Source organism: Sinocyclocheilus anshuiensis, unplaced genomic scaffold (assembly GCF_001515605.1).
Source record: "Sinocyclocheilus anshuiensis isolate Anshui unplaced genomic scaffold, SAMN03320099.WGS_v1.1 scaffold237, whole genome shotgun sequence".
Lineage (NCBI taxonomy): Eukaryota > Metazoa > Chordata > Actinopteri > Cypriniformes > Cyprinidae > Sinocyclocheilus > Sinocyclocheilus anshuiensis.
Window position 1 is genome coordinate 340608 of NW_015537956.1, and position 14688 is coordinate 355295.

At 38.4% G+C, this 14688-nt stretch overlaps 1 protein-coding gene across 1 annotated transcript in view; it reads left to right on the forward strand.

Annotated features, from left to right (window-relative positions):
* Positions 1-9978, forward strand: part of cdin1 (CDAN1 interacting nuclease 1) — an 80838-nt gene extending 70860 nt beyond the window's left edge. Inside the window, exon 12 of the mRNA XM_016456481.1 lies at positions 9612-9978. Within this exon, the coding sequence (XP_016311967.1) occupies positions 9612-9735 (124 nt within the window). The 3' untranslated portion in view covers positions 9736-9978. The remainder of the gene's footprint in view (positions 1-9611) is intronic.
* The last annotated feature ends 4710 nt before the right edge of the window (positions 9979-14688 follow it).

A 14688-nucleotide genomic window follows, 5' to 3' on the forward strand; every position in this document is an offset into this window, starting at 1 on the left:
TTAAATAATACAAATATCCTTTATGTATTTAATCCCATTTTATTATCCAGTGTCTTGGATGCTGACCTTCGATGAGCCAGTTCAACCTTATTATTAAGCAAAAATGACTCAAGATAATCTAACATTTGTTCTTCTTTTTTTTATTGCTGAAGAGTATTGAACTTTCTTCTACGTTCTACTGTTACATTTCCTTCAGCCTGAGACATATTCATTTCACTTCTGTTGTGAAAGGGCTTCTACTTTTGGCTAAAATACACCTTTTTATATTAAAAACAAACAAGCAAGCCCTGCCCAGATTTAAAAAGTAACGCAAAAGTAACATAACGCATTACTTTCCATAACAAGTAACTAAGTAACGTAATTAGTTACTTTTTTAGGGAGTAACGCAATATTGTAATGCATTACTTTTAAAAGCAGCTTTTCCCAACACTGTGAATGAACATCTGCAGCTCATCAACATCTTGCTGTGAGGTTTTCCCTCTGGATGGTTTTCTGCATGTGCCTGTATGAGTTAATCATGTGTCCGGGTCTTATTTTACAACAAAATCCAAATAAATTAATAAGAAGTAAGGTTTTTCATAAACAAAGGCCTGAAGGTTTGTTAGTTTTCATTGTGATTGTATTTTCATGACAAAAGTCACATTGAATCACAAAATAATACCAAGATAATCAATGTATACATTTAACGTTACAAGTTTGGAATAATATTTATTTATTTATTTTTATGTCTCTCATGCTCACCAAAGCCGTATTTATTTAATCAAAAATACAGCAAATGCAGTAATATTCTGAAATATTATTACAGTTTAAAACAGCTGTTCTCTATGTGAATATCTGTTAAACTGTAATGTATTTCTGTGATGCGCAGCTGTATTTTCAGCATCATTACTCCAGTCTTCAGTGTCACATGATCTTCAGAAATCATACTAATATGCTGATTTGCTGCTCAAGAAACATTTCTGATTATTATCAATGTTGAAAACAGTTGTGCTGCACAATATTTTTGTGGAAACCGTGATACATTTCCCTTTTAAAAGTAAAAAAAAGGAAAGAAAATAATACTTTTATTCACCAAGGGTGCATTAAATTGATTTATAATATTACAAGCGTTTGGTTTGGGCTGAATGTTCTCCTTACTCTCTTGTTCTCTTCTGTCCTTCCGTCACCTTCCCAGCTCTGGAGGAAATGATGTGGCTAAATCTGGAAGTGCCATCTCCACCGTCATTATCACAGACGGGTCAGGCGTTTATTGGGTCTCACCTCACCGATAGCCTGGCGATCATTAATCCATAAGCACCAGATAATGAGCACTGAGCAGATTTATGCAATTACGGCCACATGGCAGATAGAGCGGCTCTCTTTAGCTTAACGCATTAATGAGCTTATCAGTATGTGTCGCGGGTTCAGGGTTCGAGCGGCCGTTAGCTGCTCCTGATGGGACTAAATGAGACATGAGCTGTAAAAGCCCAGAGCGCCTCTCGTCCGCAGGGTCACGGATGTTTCCGAGGCGTTTAGATAGAACGCTTTAATCCTGCTTTAATCTCGTATCGACTTCCTCTGCGTCGCGTCCGGATTGAAAGCACATCAGCGGCGGGAAAACAGAAGCATAAACATGTCGTGTAGAGTTACAGCTAAAGATTGCTTGCTCTTTACGGCCGTCTGTTCCCACTTAATGGACCTTTTTCACATCTCCAGGTTTCTCCGCAGCGGAAGTCGTCATAGTTGGGTTCACTTGAAGAGCAGTGAATGGGAGAGTACCACAAATATACTTTTTACATTCCCATTTGCTCAAATGTGTCCCTGGAGCACAAAAGCAGTCTTAAGTCGCTGGGGTATATTTGTAGCAATAGCCAACAATACATTGTATGGGTCAAAATTATACATTTCTCTTTTATGCCAAAAATCATTAGGATATTAAGTAAAGATCATGTTCCATGAAGATATTTTGTAAATCTCCTACCGTAAATATATCAAAACTTAATTTTTGATTAGTAATATCCATTGCTAAGAACTTAATTTGGACAACTTTAAAGATGATTTTCTCAATATTTAGATTTTTTTGCACCCTCAGATTCCAGATTTTCAAATAGTTGTACCTCGGCCAAATATTAATTTCTCAATATTTCTCAATTTCTTATTTGACCCTTATGACTGGTTTTGTGCTCCACAGGGTCACAAATAGCAAAAGAAAAACTCCACGATAGTGTTTTCATGACTTTACATTTAAAAAAAAAAAAAATACAAATGTGAAAAATTTTCCAGGATTTACGAAGCTGATGATCGTTAAACGCGTCATCACAGTCTTGTGAAAAGGGTCCATTACAGCGATTGTGTTTTGCTTATTGTTGGCTCTTCGATTGCAACAGAAGGAAACCTCTCCAGCATCAGAGTCACAGGGATGTCAGGATGTTCACCTTGTGATATTTATGGAGTAGGACACAGCGTTTATTTATCGTGGGCTGTGTAGCGTCCGTTCGAGGCCGCGTCTCATGCTCTCTTTAAACATCCTGTTTGTGTGAAGGCTTTTTTTATTATCGTGACCATGCTCCTGAATGCGGACCCCAGGGCCGGTCCAGTAAAATATGCGAGACGCAGGTTGCGTGCTGATATCGCCTCGCTCGCAGCCTTGAGTCGCTCGAGCCCTATAAATAAACCGCAATTAATCATCAGCCGAGAGGAAGCCACCATCCTCTGCTCCGGCCCATGTATGAGGACTGGATCCTTTCTCTGTGTTGAGCTGATGTGGTCGTCTTACACAAGCATAAATGACGTCCAGTCAGCGTTGAGTCACCAGTGAGTTACTGCATGTTATGAGGGATGTTGCAGGTTCTGGAGCAGCGTCTCTTCACCAAGCCTTTCTCAGTATGATGAACCTGCTGCTGCTACACAGGCTACATCTGCATTCTGCCTTTGTTGCCTTGATTTTTTTTCAGTTAACTGTTCAATCTGCTTTCATTTTTGGTAGAGTGTGCAGATTTTTTTCAAGTATTTTACGTCTACATTAACTCCTTCCCCGCCAAACACGGAATATTCCGTGTTCTCACTGTTATACACTAGGGGGCGCTATCACGCATCTCCTGATTGAGTCTAGAATCACTCGATCAAAAACACAGACCAGGAAGACGCAGAAACCAGCGATCTCATATGTAAGCATATGCATATGAAAAATAATGCAATCATCAACACTAACCACATATAAATGAAAACTGCCTAATGTTAGCGAGTGAAATGTGGATCCAGAAAGAGCTGTGAAGCTTTGGGAGCGCTGATGGAAGCCATCTACTGTAGCTTTGCTTTGATAATATTACTGAATATGATCCAGATGCAGTATTTGATAAAAATTTGAATTTCTCAGCTTTTTGCTCAAAATGTTGCTTTTTTTATGAAACCTACCTACATTTAAGTGTTGATAAAAAACAACAATGCTTGAAGCTAGAACAAAACAGATTTTTCTGTCTGAAAGTGGAGGGTCTGATCTTTATTTTAATGTAATGCATTTTGAGATATCCATTCAACAAAATATTCTGGGGGTCTTGAAATTTTATTGAAAATCAGCAAAAACGCTGGCAGGGAAAGAGTTAATGCAGATGCATTTAAAACACTGATTTAATTTCAAAACTCTCTCCGTCTGCACTGCCAATCTCAAGTGTTTCTTGTCCACACTGAAACATCAGAAAATGCTAAAATCATCTTCCTGCACAAGTATAAATTGTCTGAAAGCACTGGGATTATACTGAGAAACCAGACCATAAGTGCATATATTAGCAAATCATCTCACCGCTCACTTGTTCAGCATCCCACTTATGGTCTAAAACACATCTGCCCTTATGTTTTGCCGCAGGACAGCAATTGCAAGTCAATTTTCTGTTATCTTTGCAGGAAGATTTGACAAAGTAACCAGTGCTGGGTAGTACGTAATCTGGATTACATAATCAGATTCCAAAATTAAGTGCTCATAATTAAGTATATTACAATTACAAATTATTCACAGTAAATTATTCATAATTTATTGATTCTCCCTAATTCTTCTTTTTTTTTCGTTTAAAATTTTCCTTTCTAAAAGTCCTGCTGTGTGTCATACCAGTTAGTTAGAAAAAAAAAATCTGGAATCCCATACAATGTATTGTTGGCTATTGCTACAAATATACATGTGCTACTTAAGACTGCTTTTGTGCTGCAGGGTCACATATATATACACACACACACACTAACAGTGTAAGAGTGGATACCGTTATATACAGCAAACAGTAGATGAAGTGTTTTCAGGTGGAAACCTCACCAACGTGATTTCCATGCTATAATCACCTTCTGACCTCGCCTGTGTAGTTATATACAATTTTTCAACTGTATGATGACATAATGCTGGAAAATGCCCACCAGAAAGACCTGTGAAGCTGTTTACACACAGAGTAAACCCCATCCATAGTGAATGGAACAGTGCAGAGCCACTTCGCAGTGACGATACAGACACTCAAACAACATGATCGCACACAAATAAAGAATGAAAGCAAGCGGCAAATCAACTATCACTCAAAACCTTACCTGCTATTACAATCGAGGCAGTGGCTGCATATAAATATCTCTGTTTCAACACATCACATATTAATCAATTAAGAATAAAGTTAAAGCAAAAGCTTGGGTTTTATTATAGACATAAACCCTGCCTTTCATTTGAGGCAAAAAGGAGATTAGTTTCTGCTGCATGTATGCCAGTCCTTGACTATGGAGATATTTGTATCAGCATCTACTAAACTTTTAAGTTCTTTGGACACTTTGTATCATGGAGCGCTGAGGTTTATATTAAATTGTAATGTTAGTGCCCATCATTGTGATTTGTATAATAGAGTTGTTGGACGTCATTATCAACACGCAGACATATTCACAGGTACCTGTTTATTTATAAATCCATCTTGGGTTTACTGCCTCCGTATCTCTGCTCTCTCACTGAATGTAAAGCTCCTGGAGCTTATTCTCTGCGCTCACTCTTACGGTTCCGTCTGTACGGACTGTACTTGGAACGCAAGCTTTCCGGTTTGCGGCGCCCAATGACTGGAACCGATCGATGAGCTGTTAAAGCAAGAATCAACTTGTATGTGTTTTTAAATTGTGTTTTGTAACAGTGTTTTGGTGATTTTTCTCTTGATAATGCAGTGCTGCATCTTGGCCAGGTCACTTCTGTAAAAGAGATTTTTTAATCTCAGACAGTTTTTACGTGGTTAAAGGACATGAAATTAAATGGATGGAGCGTGGCTTGTGTTCCTCGATTGGAGAGACGTTCACGTTTATATATCAGCGCGCTCCGCTCAGATGAAGAACGGTGTCCTCTGGAAGCTGCCAGGATCTGCGAGCAGAGATGACACCGCGGAGGGCTGTAATTAGTTATTCAATTACGCCGTGATTGTGTGTGCATTGATGGGGTGGAGGCCACTCGAACGCCGGCTCACTCTCTCAGCACCTCCTTTCAGCTTTTTGTTCTTAAGTGCTGCGCTCTCACTAAAAAGCCTTTTTAACCAGCATGGCACCTGCTTTAAAATCAAACGCGGGCGCTCGTTACGCCTAATGGCAGCGTGTCTGCCAGCGACGCTCTCAGCGGCATCCCACTCTCTCCGTCCGCCAAAGCCAACGCGCTCCAAATTAGCAACATTTCACAAACAATTTCACCGACTCGTTACGCAGTTAGATGTTTATTGGAAGATCACTGACTTCCCCGGAGCGATACTTGTGCCAGATTTAGGTGGCCCACATAATAGACCTCAATTATAATTGGAGCCCCGTGTCCTTTTATGCCTTTATTTCTGGAACCTTTGCATTGAAGTACAGCGGCCTTTGTGTTTTTGCCTCCAGAGCGGAAGCTGTTCGGACGCCTCCCTCGGGGGTTACAAGCACGTCTATTTAACCCGAGACCCTTCGCCGCCACTGTGCTCTGTTATTCGAAAGCTCGTTCGCTTCTGGTGGGCTTGTTTGTAGCCCTGACCTCATGATATCAGATGTGCTGATGAAGTCAACTGCTTGTGTTCCCGTCCTTGTTTTCTCATCCAAACCCAGCAGTCGGTAGAAGAGCCCCAGTCATCCTGTCCAAACCCATCTGATGTTACTTATGATCAATCAATAGAGTGAGGTGATTTCAGTTTAATGCTACTGTATGACATTAGGACAGTTATTTCCTTCAAATACTATTACAATAAAACAGGGCCAGTTCAAACATGGACACTATTACCGCTAGCATTTATGCCACGACTAGATCAGCACGATTTTGGATGACAATGTTCGTCCAGGAGTGGTGTCGAGAAACTCTGAAATAGATACGATTAAAATTGATATATTCCCTCGGGTTTTTATTTAATCGTGTATTCCTGTTTACAGTGCCCAGATTATTGCAAAATTGCACATCTTTTAAAAAAATAATATACTGCATAAAAGAATATTATATAGATATTAAAGAATTAAAGAATATTATATTCTGCTTGAATGATGACTAATTGGAAAACCTTTAGTTTTACTTTGGAAAAATATTAAAGAAACAGGCTATTCTAGATACAGAATGATGGAAATGTATAAAATTGTAAAAAAAAAAAAAAAAGAATATAAGAAAATATAAGGTTGGAATAAAGCTAAAACTGCAGGAAAAAGGTAGGTGTGTGTGTGTGAGTGTGAGAGAGAGACTGTGTGTGAGAGAGAGAGAGTGTGTGTGTGTGTGTGTGTGTGTGTGTGAGAGAGAGAGAAAATTGCCAAAAAATATTGACTAAATCCTAGGCCATGATATATTACAAAAGGTCTTTTTATTTTTGTAATAAATAAGAGTACTTAAATTCGTTATAAAAAGTATGATATACTGTTAACTGGCGTACAGTATACATTATATTTAAATCTGATCTCGAGGTGATTCTTCATTGATGTTTGGATGCATGCAGTTCATCACACTAACAAATGAAGATTTGATGTTTCACACAGTTCGACACGCAGACCGTTTCCACGACATTTCAACAACATTTGAATATTTATATTTTCTTTCTTGCTCTTTTCTGATCTTGGTTTAGTTTGTTTAGTCTGTTAAATCATGAAGTAGAAATATCCTTCACACAAAAGTGACTGATATCCAGAATACTAACGCTGTTTCTGTTTGGGGTCAGTTTGACTCTGTGTGGAAAAATACAGTAAGACAAATCAGAGTAATGCGCACAATAATCACTCTCTGACACCTCAAAGAGCAGCTGAGCTTCTGACGTCGTCTCACAGGGTTACAGTATATGAACTGTCAGCTGATGCGTCAGTGTTAAGCATGTTTTTCGAGCCTTGAGATCTCAGAGCCTCAACAGAACATGAGGGTTAATTAGTTAAAAACAACACTGTAATAACTCTCAGTGTTGTTTTTCCAGATGTCTTATCTGATCATCAGAAGGTTTCTTGGCTTCTCTCTCTGTCCAGATCTCATCCCAGCCTCCATACGCCTCACCTCTCGTCTTATAGCATGTAAATGTTTACATTGTACCTCCACAACATTTCCATAAAAAGGATGGGATTCTGGTAATGAAGGGAACGCCCGCGGTTCTTTTGTGATGAACGCTGTGTCTAGAAGGACTGATAGTTTTGGCTGGTTCATTGGGTCGAGATACAGGACTGTGAATCAGTGTGTGATAAAGAGAGCGCACTTTAAACTGAGCTGTAATCTGAGCATCATAATTAACAATTGGTGCAAAATTGGAATATCGCATAAAACATTTGCGAATAAGCACTGTTTCCATCCAACGAGTCAAAGAGAACAAAATCATCACGTCCTGATAAACTGGCACTATATATGTGCCCTGGACTACGAAACCAGTCATAAGGGTCAATTTTTTTGAAATCGAGATTTATACATCATCTGATTAAATAAGCTTTCCATTGATGTATGGTTTGTTAGGATAGGACAATATTTGGCTGAGATACAACTATTTGAAAATCTGGAATCTGAGGGAGCAAAAAAATCTAAATATTGAGAAAATCATCTTTAAAGTTGTCCAAATGAAGTTCTTAGCAATGCATATTACTAATCAAAAATTAAGTTTTGATATATTTACAGTAGGACATTTACAAAATATCTTGATCTTAACATCCTAATGATTTTTGGCATAAAAGATGAATCTATAATTTTGACCCATACAATGTATTGTTGGCTATTGCTACAAATATACCACAGCGACTTAAGACTACTTTTGTGCTCCAGGGCCACATATCACTAAGAAAAGTAGTAGAAGCCACTGAATATAATAATTTTCATATATAATAAATAACTTGCGCCTCAGAGCGAGCAGACGAAACACAATACATGCATTCATTGCTTTCGGAGGTGCATGCTGCTGTTTGGGAAGACAATTATACAGAAATACTTTGACGACAGACTTTGCTCAGGGATTTCAGAATGACCAGAACATTTCAGATGCTGAGTGTAAACAGTGAGAGATGTAGAGGCAGGTGAAGAGCGTTTGGTTAATGGGGAATATTGACCAATTGTGCGTCCTGTTGCCGAGTCCCGCCTTGATGTAATGATTGACAGGTCGGGGGCGTGATCGGCTTGGACTGCATTTTCAAATCCACATTGACTTAAACTACATTATCGCAGGGTATTTAATGAAAATGCAATTGAAACCTCTTAAGTGCAAGTGTCAATGCATTTAAGAAAAATAAAAGATTTAAATCCCCATTTTTGCAACCATTTTGCTGCACATTTGGCTCAGAATGCATTTTGAAATTCACACTGTATTTTGCTACAGTTATCACGCGGTATCACGAGGAAAATGCATCTCATGTGTCCTACCCGTAAGTCTACATGCATTTAGGAAAAATGCCATTTAAATAATAATTTTGCTACAGTTTTTGCTTGGACATGTTAAACATATCTAATCAATTTGGGTAATACAATTTCTTTTTAATTTTGCAACTTATAAAGCATTAAAATGTGTTTTTAATTTACATATTTTTAAAACTAGTGTAGATAATGGCAAATGCTAATTATATCATTTTCATTTTCATTTTGCACTAAATGTTGCACATATGTATGGGAAAATGTACATTTAAATACAGAAATACATTGCCATTTTACATATTGCATTTCAAAATTAATTTTGCTACCCATATGCTTCCAAATCCAAATTGATTATTTTTCTATTTGAAGCCCAAAGTATTAAAAAAGTTTAAAAAAAAACAGTAAACACAGTACAGTTTATAGCTCAGAATTCTGAAAACAAAAATTCTGATTTGCGAATAAAAAAAGTCTGAATTGAAAAAAAAGTATTTTTCTAACTCTATTGACAGATGTAAACTTGCTACATTTTAAAACATTTTTCAGAAGACCAGACTTAATATCTCAAGTTCTTTTGATTCTCAAAGAAATGCATTTTGACGTTTAGATATTTGTGCTGGAAAACGACAAAAATATTTGTTTTTGCAGTGTAACGAATGTTAGCATGTCAGTGGTTGCTAACATTTGTTCTGTCATAAAATCACCACCTTTTCTTCATTGCTGACCACAGGATTGACTTGATCACATTCACTGCTGGTTTTAAATGTGCTGGTCACCCCAAAACGTTTGGTGTGCATGTTCTTCATGAAACCGAGCTTTCTCCCGTCTGCAGGTTTGGTCCCGGTCTGGTCATCTACTGGTACGGGTTCGTATCGGAGCTGGACTGCCAGCGGGGCCGAGGGATCCTGCTGAGAGACGGCTTCCCCTCAGACATCGTAGCCCTGAGCCGAGTCTGACCCGTCACGGGGCTGTGATGTGAGTCCGGAAGCAATTTATCTTTCCTGCAGCGTGAGACTCCTGGCCAACATCTGCTGTGAACTCCGGCTGAACTCCAGCGGCTCGGATCCTGCTGAGAGTCAGTAACACACGTCACTCTTATCTGCCCTCGCAGCTCCGGACAGCCGAGTTCACTCAGAGACAGCCACGGATGCTGGTTTGTGATTGCTTGTGTTCAATAATAAAGTTGTGAGTTCTTCATATATTCTGTCTATTAAAGTCGAGTCCAGAGTGACGCTCTCCAAAACGTCCTCTTCCTCTCTGAGCCGAGGAGAGATCTCAAGAGCTTCCTGTCTGTGCACTATTAACCCCGCGACGCCTGACGCATGAAATACAGTCCAAAAACAATGAAATGGAACAGTTCATTCAACCAAAAAAAAGTTTGCATGTGTGCTTTATGTTTTGCATCATATTTGATGCATCAGGCTCATATAGTCTGACAGAGTGAGAAGAAACAGCTCAATTTTATTTAGCGACTCAAACTGAGCAAAAATATGCAATTTAGTAAAGAAAGATGAAATTCTGATGCTTGTAATGTAGATCAATGAGATCTTTATAACAGTGCAGCAGATACTGATATTAAATTATCTAAATATCACTCTATATCTGCAGTAATGTGTCTCAGTAAGAAGAGATTGAAATGCTCCAAACATATAATGCAGTGATTGAGAGCTGAAGAAATAAAGGCTCCTCAGAAGATGTGAGATGTTCTGGAGGCTTGTGAAGATCATTCCTCCGCTGAGGAACAGTGAAAGTAAAGCTTCTGGAAACAAACGCTCCTCAAAAGATCCTGAGGATCAGATTTGAGACTCTAAAACATGATTGATGGAGAATCAAGTAAAGCTGAGCTGCTTCAGTCCAGTAAGTGTTCATCTGGAGATATTACTGCAGTTATTCTGACGCTTACTTGATAAAAATCAGTCAAGATTTGACACGAGAAGCAGCAGCTGAAGCTGGACGTTTCTACAATTACACTAAAAGAGCTTTTACTGAAACTCTAAACTATGGTAAACAGGCGAGTCAGTTCCTCTGGAGAGCTTCCTGTCATTGTGTTCATGATGCTTCAGTGCGTGGAAGAGTCTGTGAATTACACTGTGCTCCGAGCGGCCTGATGTTTCCAGCTGCTCATATTTCATGTGTTATATCTCATATTTTAGATTGGGTGGTCACTGTGATTTTAGCACTGGTGATCTTGAAGCTCGATGGGTTTGATGTCACGAGCTCTCATTAATGTGTCAATAAACAGCATTAAAGGAGCAGTTCACCCAAAAATAAAAGTGAAATGAAATTTTCATGAAGATGAAAATCCAGACACTTGAAGATATTTTTAATGAAAGCTGTGAGATTTTTGGTTCTCCATTCAGAGTCCATAACTAAGACTTATAAAAAATAACTAAAATCAGTACTTTTATTCATCAAGGATGCATTAAATTGATCAAAAATGACAACAATTATAGAATATTTCTATTTCAAATAAATGCTGTTCTTTTGAATTTTCTCAGCTGTTTTAAAGTACAATAATCGTTCAAATACTTACTGTATTTTAATCAAATAAATGCCTTGGTGAGCAGAAAAGACTTCTTTCAAAACTTTTTGGATTTCATGCATTAAGCATATATGTGTCCCTGCAGCACAAAAGCAGTCTTAAGTCGCTGGGGTATATTTGTAGCAATAGCCAACAATACATTGTATGGGTCAAAATTATACATTTCTCTTTTATGCCAAAAATCATTAGGATATTAAGTAAAGATCAAGATATTTTCTACATTTCCTACCGTAAATATGTCAAAACTTAATTTTTGATTAGTAATATGCATTGCTAAGAACTTCATTTGGACAACTTTAAAGATGATTTTCTCAATATTTAGATTTTTTTGCACCCTCAGATTCCAGATTTTCAAATAGTTGCATCTCGGCCAAATATTGTCTTATCCTAACAAACCATACATCAATGGAAAGATTACTTATTTAGCTTATTTATTTATGATGTATTTAAAAATTCGATTTCAAAAATTGACAGGTTTTTTTGACCCAGGGTCACGTGGCTGAATGAGGGAGAGTAAACGATGAGCTTAAAACCTGTAATACAGGAGATCTCCGATGTTTTGGTGAAACGCTGGTCTGATGAGCCTCTCTGAGAGGCTGATGTTTGTAGCAGATCTGCAGTGATCCGCAGCTGTTTCTGCTCAGTCATTAACATATTCATCTCTCGGCAGAGCAGCAGGTGTGTTATGATGTGCTGCTTCACTCTCACACACTCATTCTCTGCTGCCAATTAACCCTGCTTTTTCTGATCGTCTTTCCGTCGCAGCTGAGATCTCCATCAGTGGTCAAACACACAGCGGCAGAAAACTCTTACCAAACACAATACATAAACTATACCTTTTATGACCCATACGTTGTAGAAAATGTCATTCTCAATTCAATAACCGAGACAAAAACTTAAATCGAATGGTTGATCTTGATGATTAAGAAAAGTCTCATCAAGGCTGTGGTAATTGGATCAAAAATACAGTAAAACGTTGAAATAGTATTACGATTTAAAACAGCTGTTTTCTATGTGAATGTGTTAAACTGTAAGTGATTTCTGTGATGCGCAGCTGTATTTTCAGCATCATTACTGCAGTCTTCAGAGGGACGTCTTCTGTCTGAGTGTTGATGTGGGGACTGAAGGATCTCAGATGCTTCTGCTGGGAAACTGTTCCTCGCACAGATGAAGTTCAGTCTTCGGTGGCTGTAGTGTCGTCTGTCAGCGGATGTTCAGGCGTTTGCTCTGATTGTTCTGGATTACTGTGTTTGGCTGAAGGGATGCAGTCCGGCCCCTAAAGGTCAACGGCTCGAGTGGCATTTGGGTTCTGACAGGCAACCCAGATTCACTGATATTCATGTTCTGTTGCAGGCTGAGCGTCTGTCCATGAGCTGCAGTCAGAGAACAGCAAACCAGTCAGAGACGTGACTCCTGGAGAATGTGCTTCAGTTTCTAGCCTTCACATCAGTTACACACACGCACTCTCACTCACACACACTGATTCATTCAGCTCAAGTTATCAGGCTGTTTGTTTCATACCTGTGTGTGTGTGTGTGTGTGTGTGTGTGTGTGTGTGTGTGTGTGTGTGAGTGAGTGTTGGACTGAAGCAGCTCCTGACAGCGGCTCCAGCTTTCAGCACTGATGATTGGGGCTGCTAACGGCATCTGCACTGTCACACACACACAGATACACACACTGCTCTGTAAATGAGGACATATCATAGACTTGTGTTTTTATAGTTGAAAATAGGCCTGTCGCGATAATTAAATAACCGTCCAATCGCGATTATTTGATCTAACCGCGGTTTTTTCAGACAACCGCGATTATTGTGCCTTTTATACGAGACAAGGGGGAGTCATATACCAAAAGAAACAGAAGAGCACCAGTTTGCTTTTCATGCACTGTATAGCCTATACAGGGCTCCAGACTCATTCTTCCCACTGCTTGCTCTTTTGGCAGCTAACTTTCTCAGCTGGTCGCCATATGTATATATATATATTTTTTTTTTTTTGCGCTACAACATGGGATTATTCAGTGCATGCTGATGAACATAGTTTATAGTTATATGGAAACGAAAGTTGTTAACGTGCAACCCATTCTTTACCATCAGTAGTATTATTTGTGATTTGAATTTTGTGAATGGGAGTTTCTCTTTTGCTGTGTTAAGCTTCGGATGCTTTCACTTTCGAACTCGCGATCTTGTTGTCACTGTTTTGCTTACACACCTTTCATTTTTTAAGACTAAAACAAAAGATGGATTCATTGTTATTCTGAATTAAAAAGCACAACAACAATAAATCAGTAAGAAGGAATAAGATGAGGCATGGCACACACCACATGCTGTATTATATACCGTCTAATAAATTACAGAACGTTTAGCAAACACTGAGGAATCAAATAAATAAAAGAGAGCCTCCATAGCTTAAGGTAAACAGCAAAGATAAGTTTTTCAAAAATGAAAACAAAAGGAAAAGTAAAGCTAACGGTGACAGTGCTTGCATGTCCCCCCCACACACAAGAATACCAGCATGTTCAGCTTCTCTGGTTTAAGAAGCGGTCTTTTACTTGACTTTCGCTTGAAAACCATCCATCGTTTGCTCAATATGCGGCTCGTTTTTGCTGTAGCTGAGTAGGTATACTCTCTAAGCGCTGTTGATGTTTCTCATATGCAACAGAAACTGAAGCGCTTATGAGTTGACCAGCGCGGTGGTCGCGCCAGTGCCGCAGCACACACAATGTAGTCGCACAGGCAGAAAAAATGGTCTCAGTCTAGAGCCCTGCACTATATCATCTGAAGCCATTCCATATCTTACTTTGAGGGACAGAATTTAGGTTTACAGAAACTCCTCTTCCTTCTGCTGCAGCTGTCAGTCATTCACTCCAAGATTATATATTCCCATTATAATACTTTAGTTTAAGGAAGGAAGATATTATCACAAACAGAAAGATTATTAGAAGCCTTTCTTTCTCGTGATTTCTATCTTATATTCATGAATGTATTTTGTAAGAATACAAATAGTTAACAGAATAAACATGTTTAAATTGTATAATGTGCACCAAAGATTTTTTTCCCAAGATATTGTTTTTGCTGCTAAATTATACAGTCAGCTAGTTTAATTTCATAGCTTCTATATTTTTATTCAAATGTAGTTTTTCTCTGTAATGAGGAAGTGAGTATTTAGTGGATTGCGTTTAACAAAGGGTTTAAAAGAGTGACCATTAGTCCCACAAACACAGTATTGATATTCTGTAGTGGTGTAGCAATAATAGCGCTGATTGTGGATCGGTATTAGCGGATTCTTATAAATTGGAATACTCTGTAATCTTACACTGCAAAATAATAACTCAAAAAGATTAAAAGATAACATCATAATTATTTACTGAA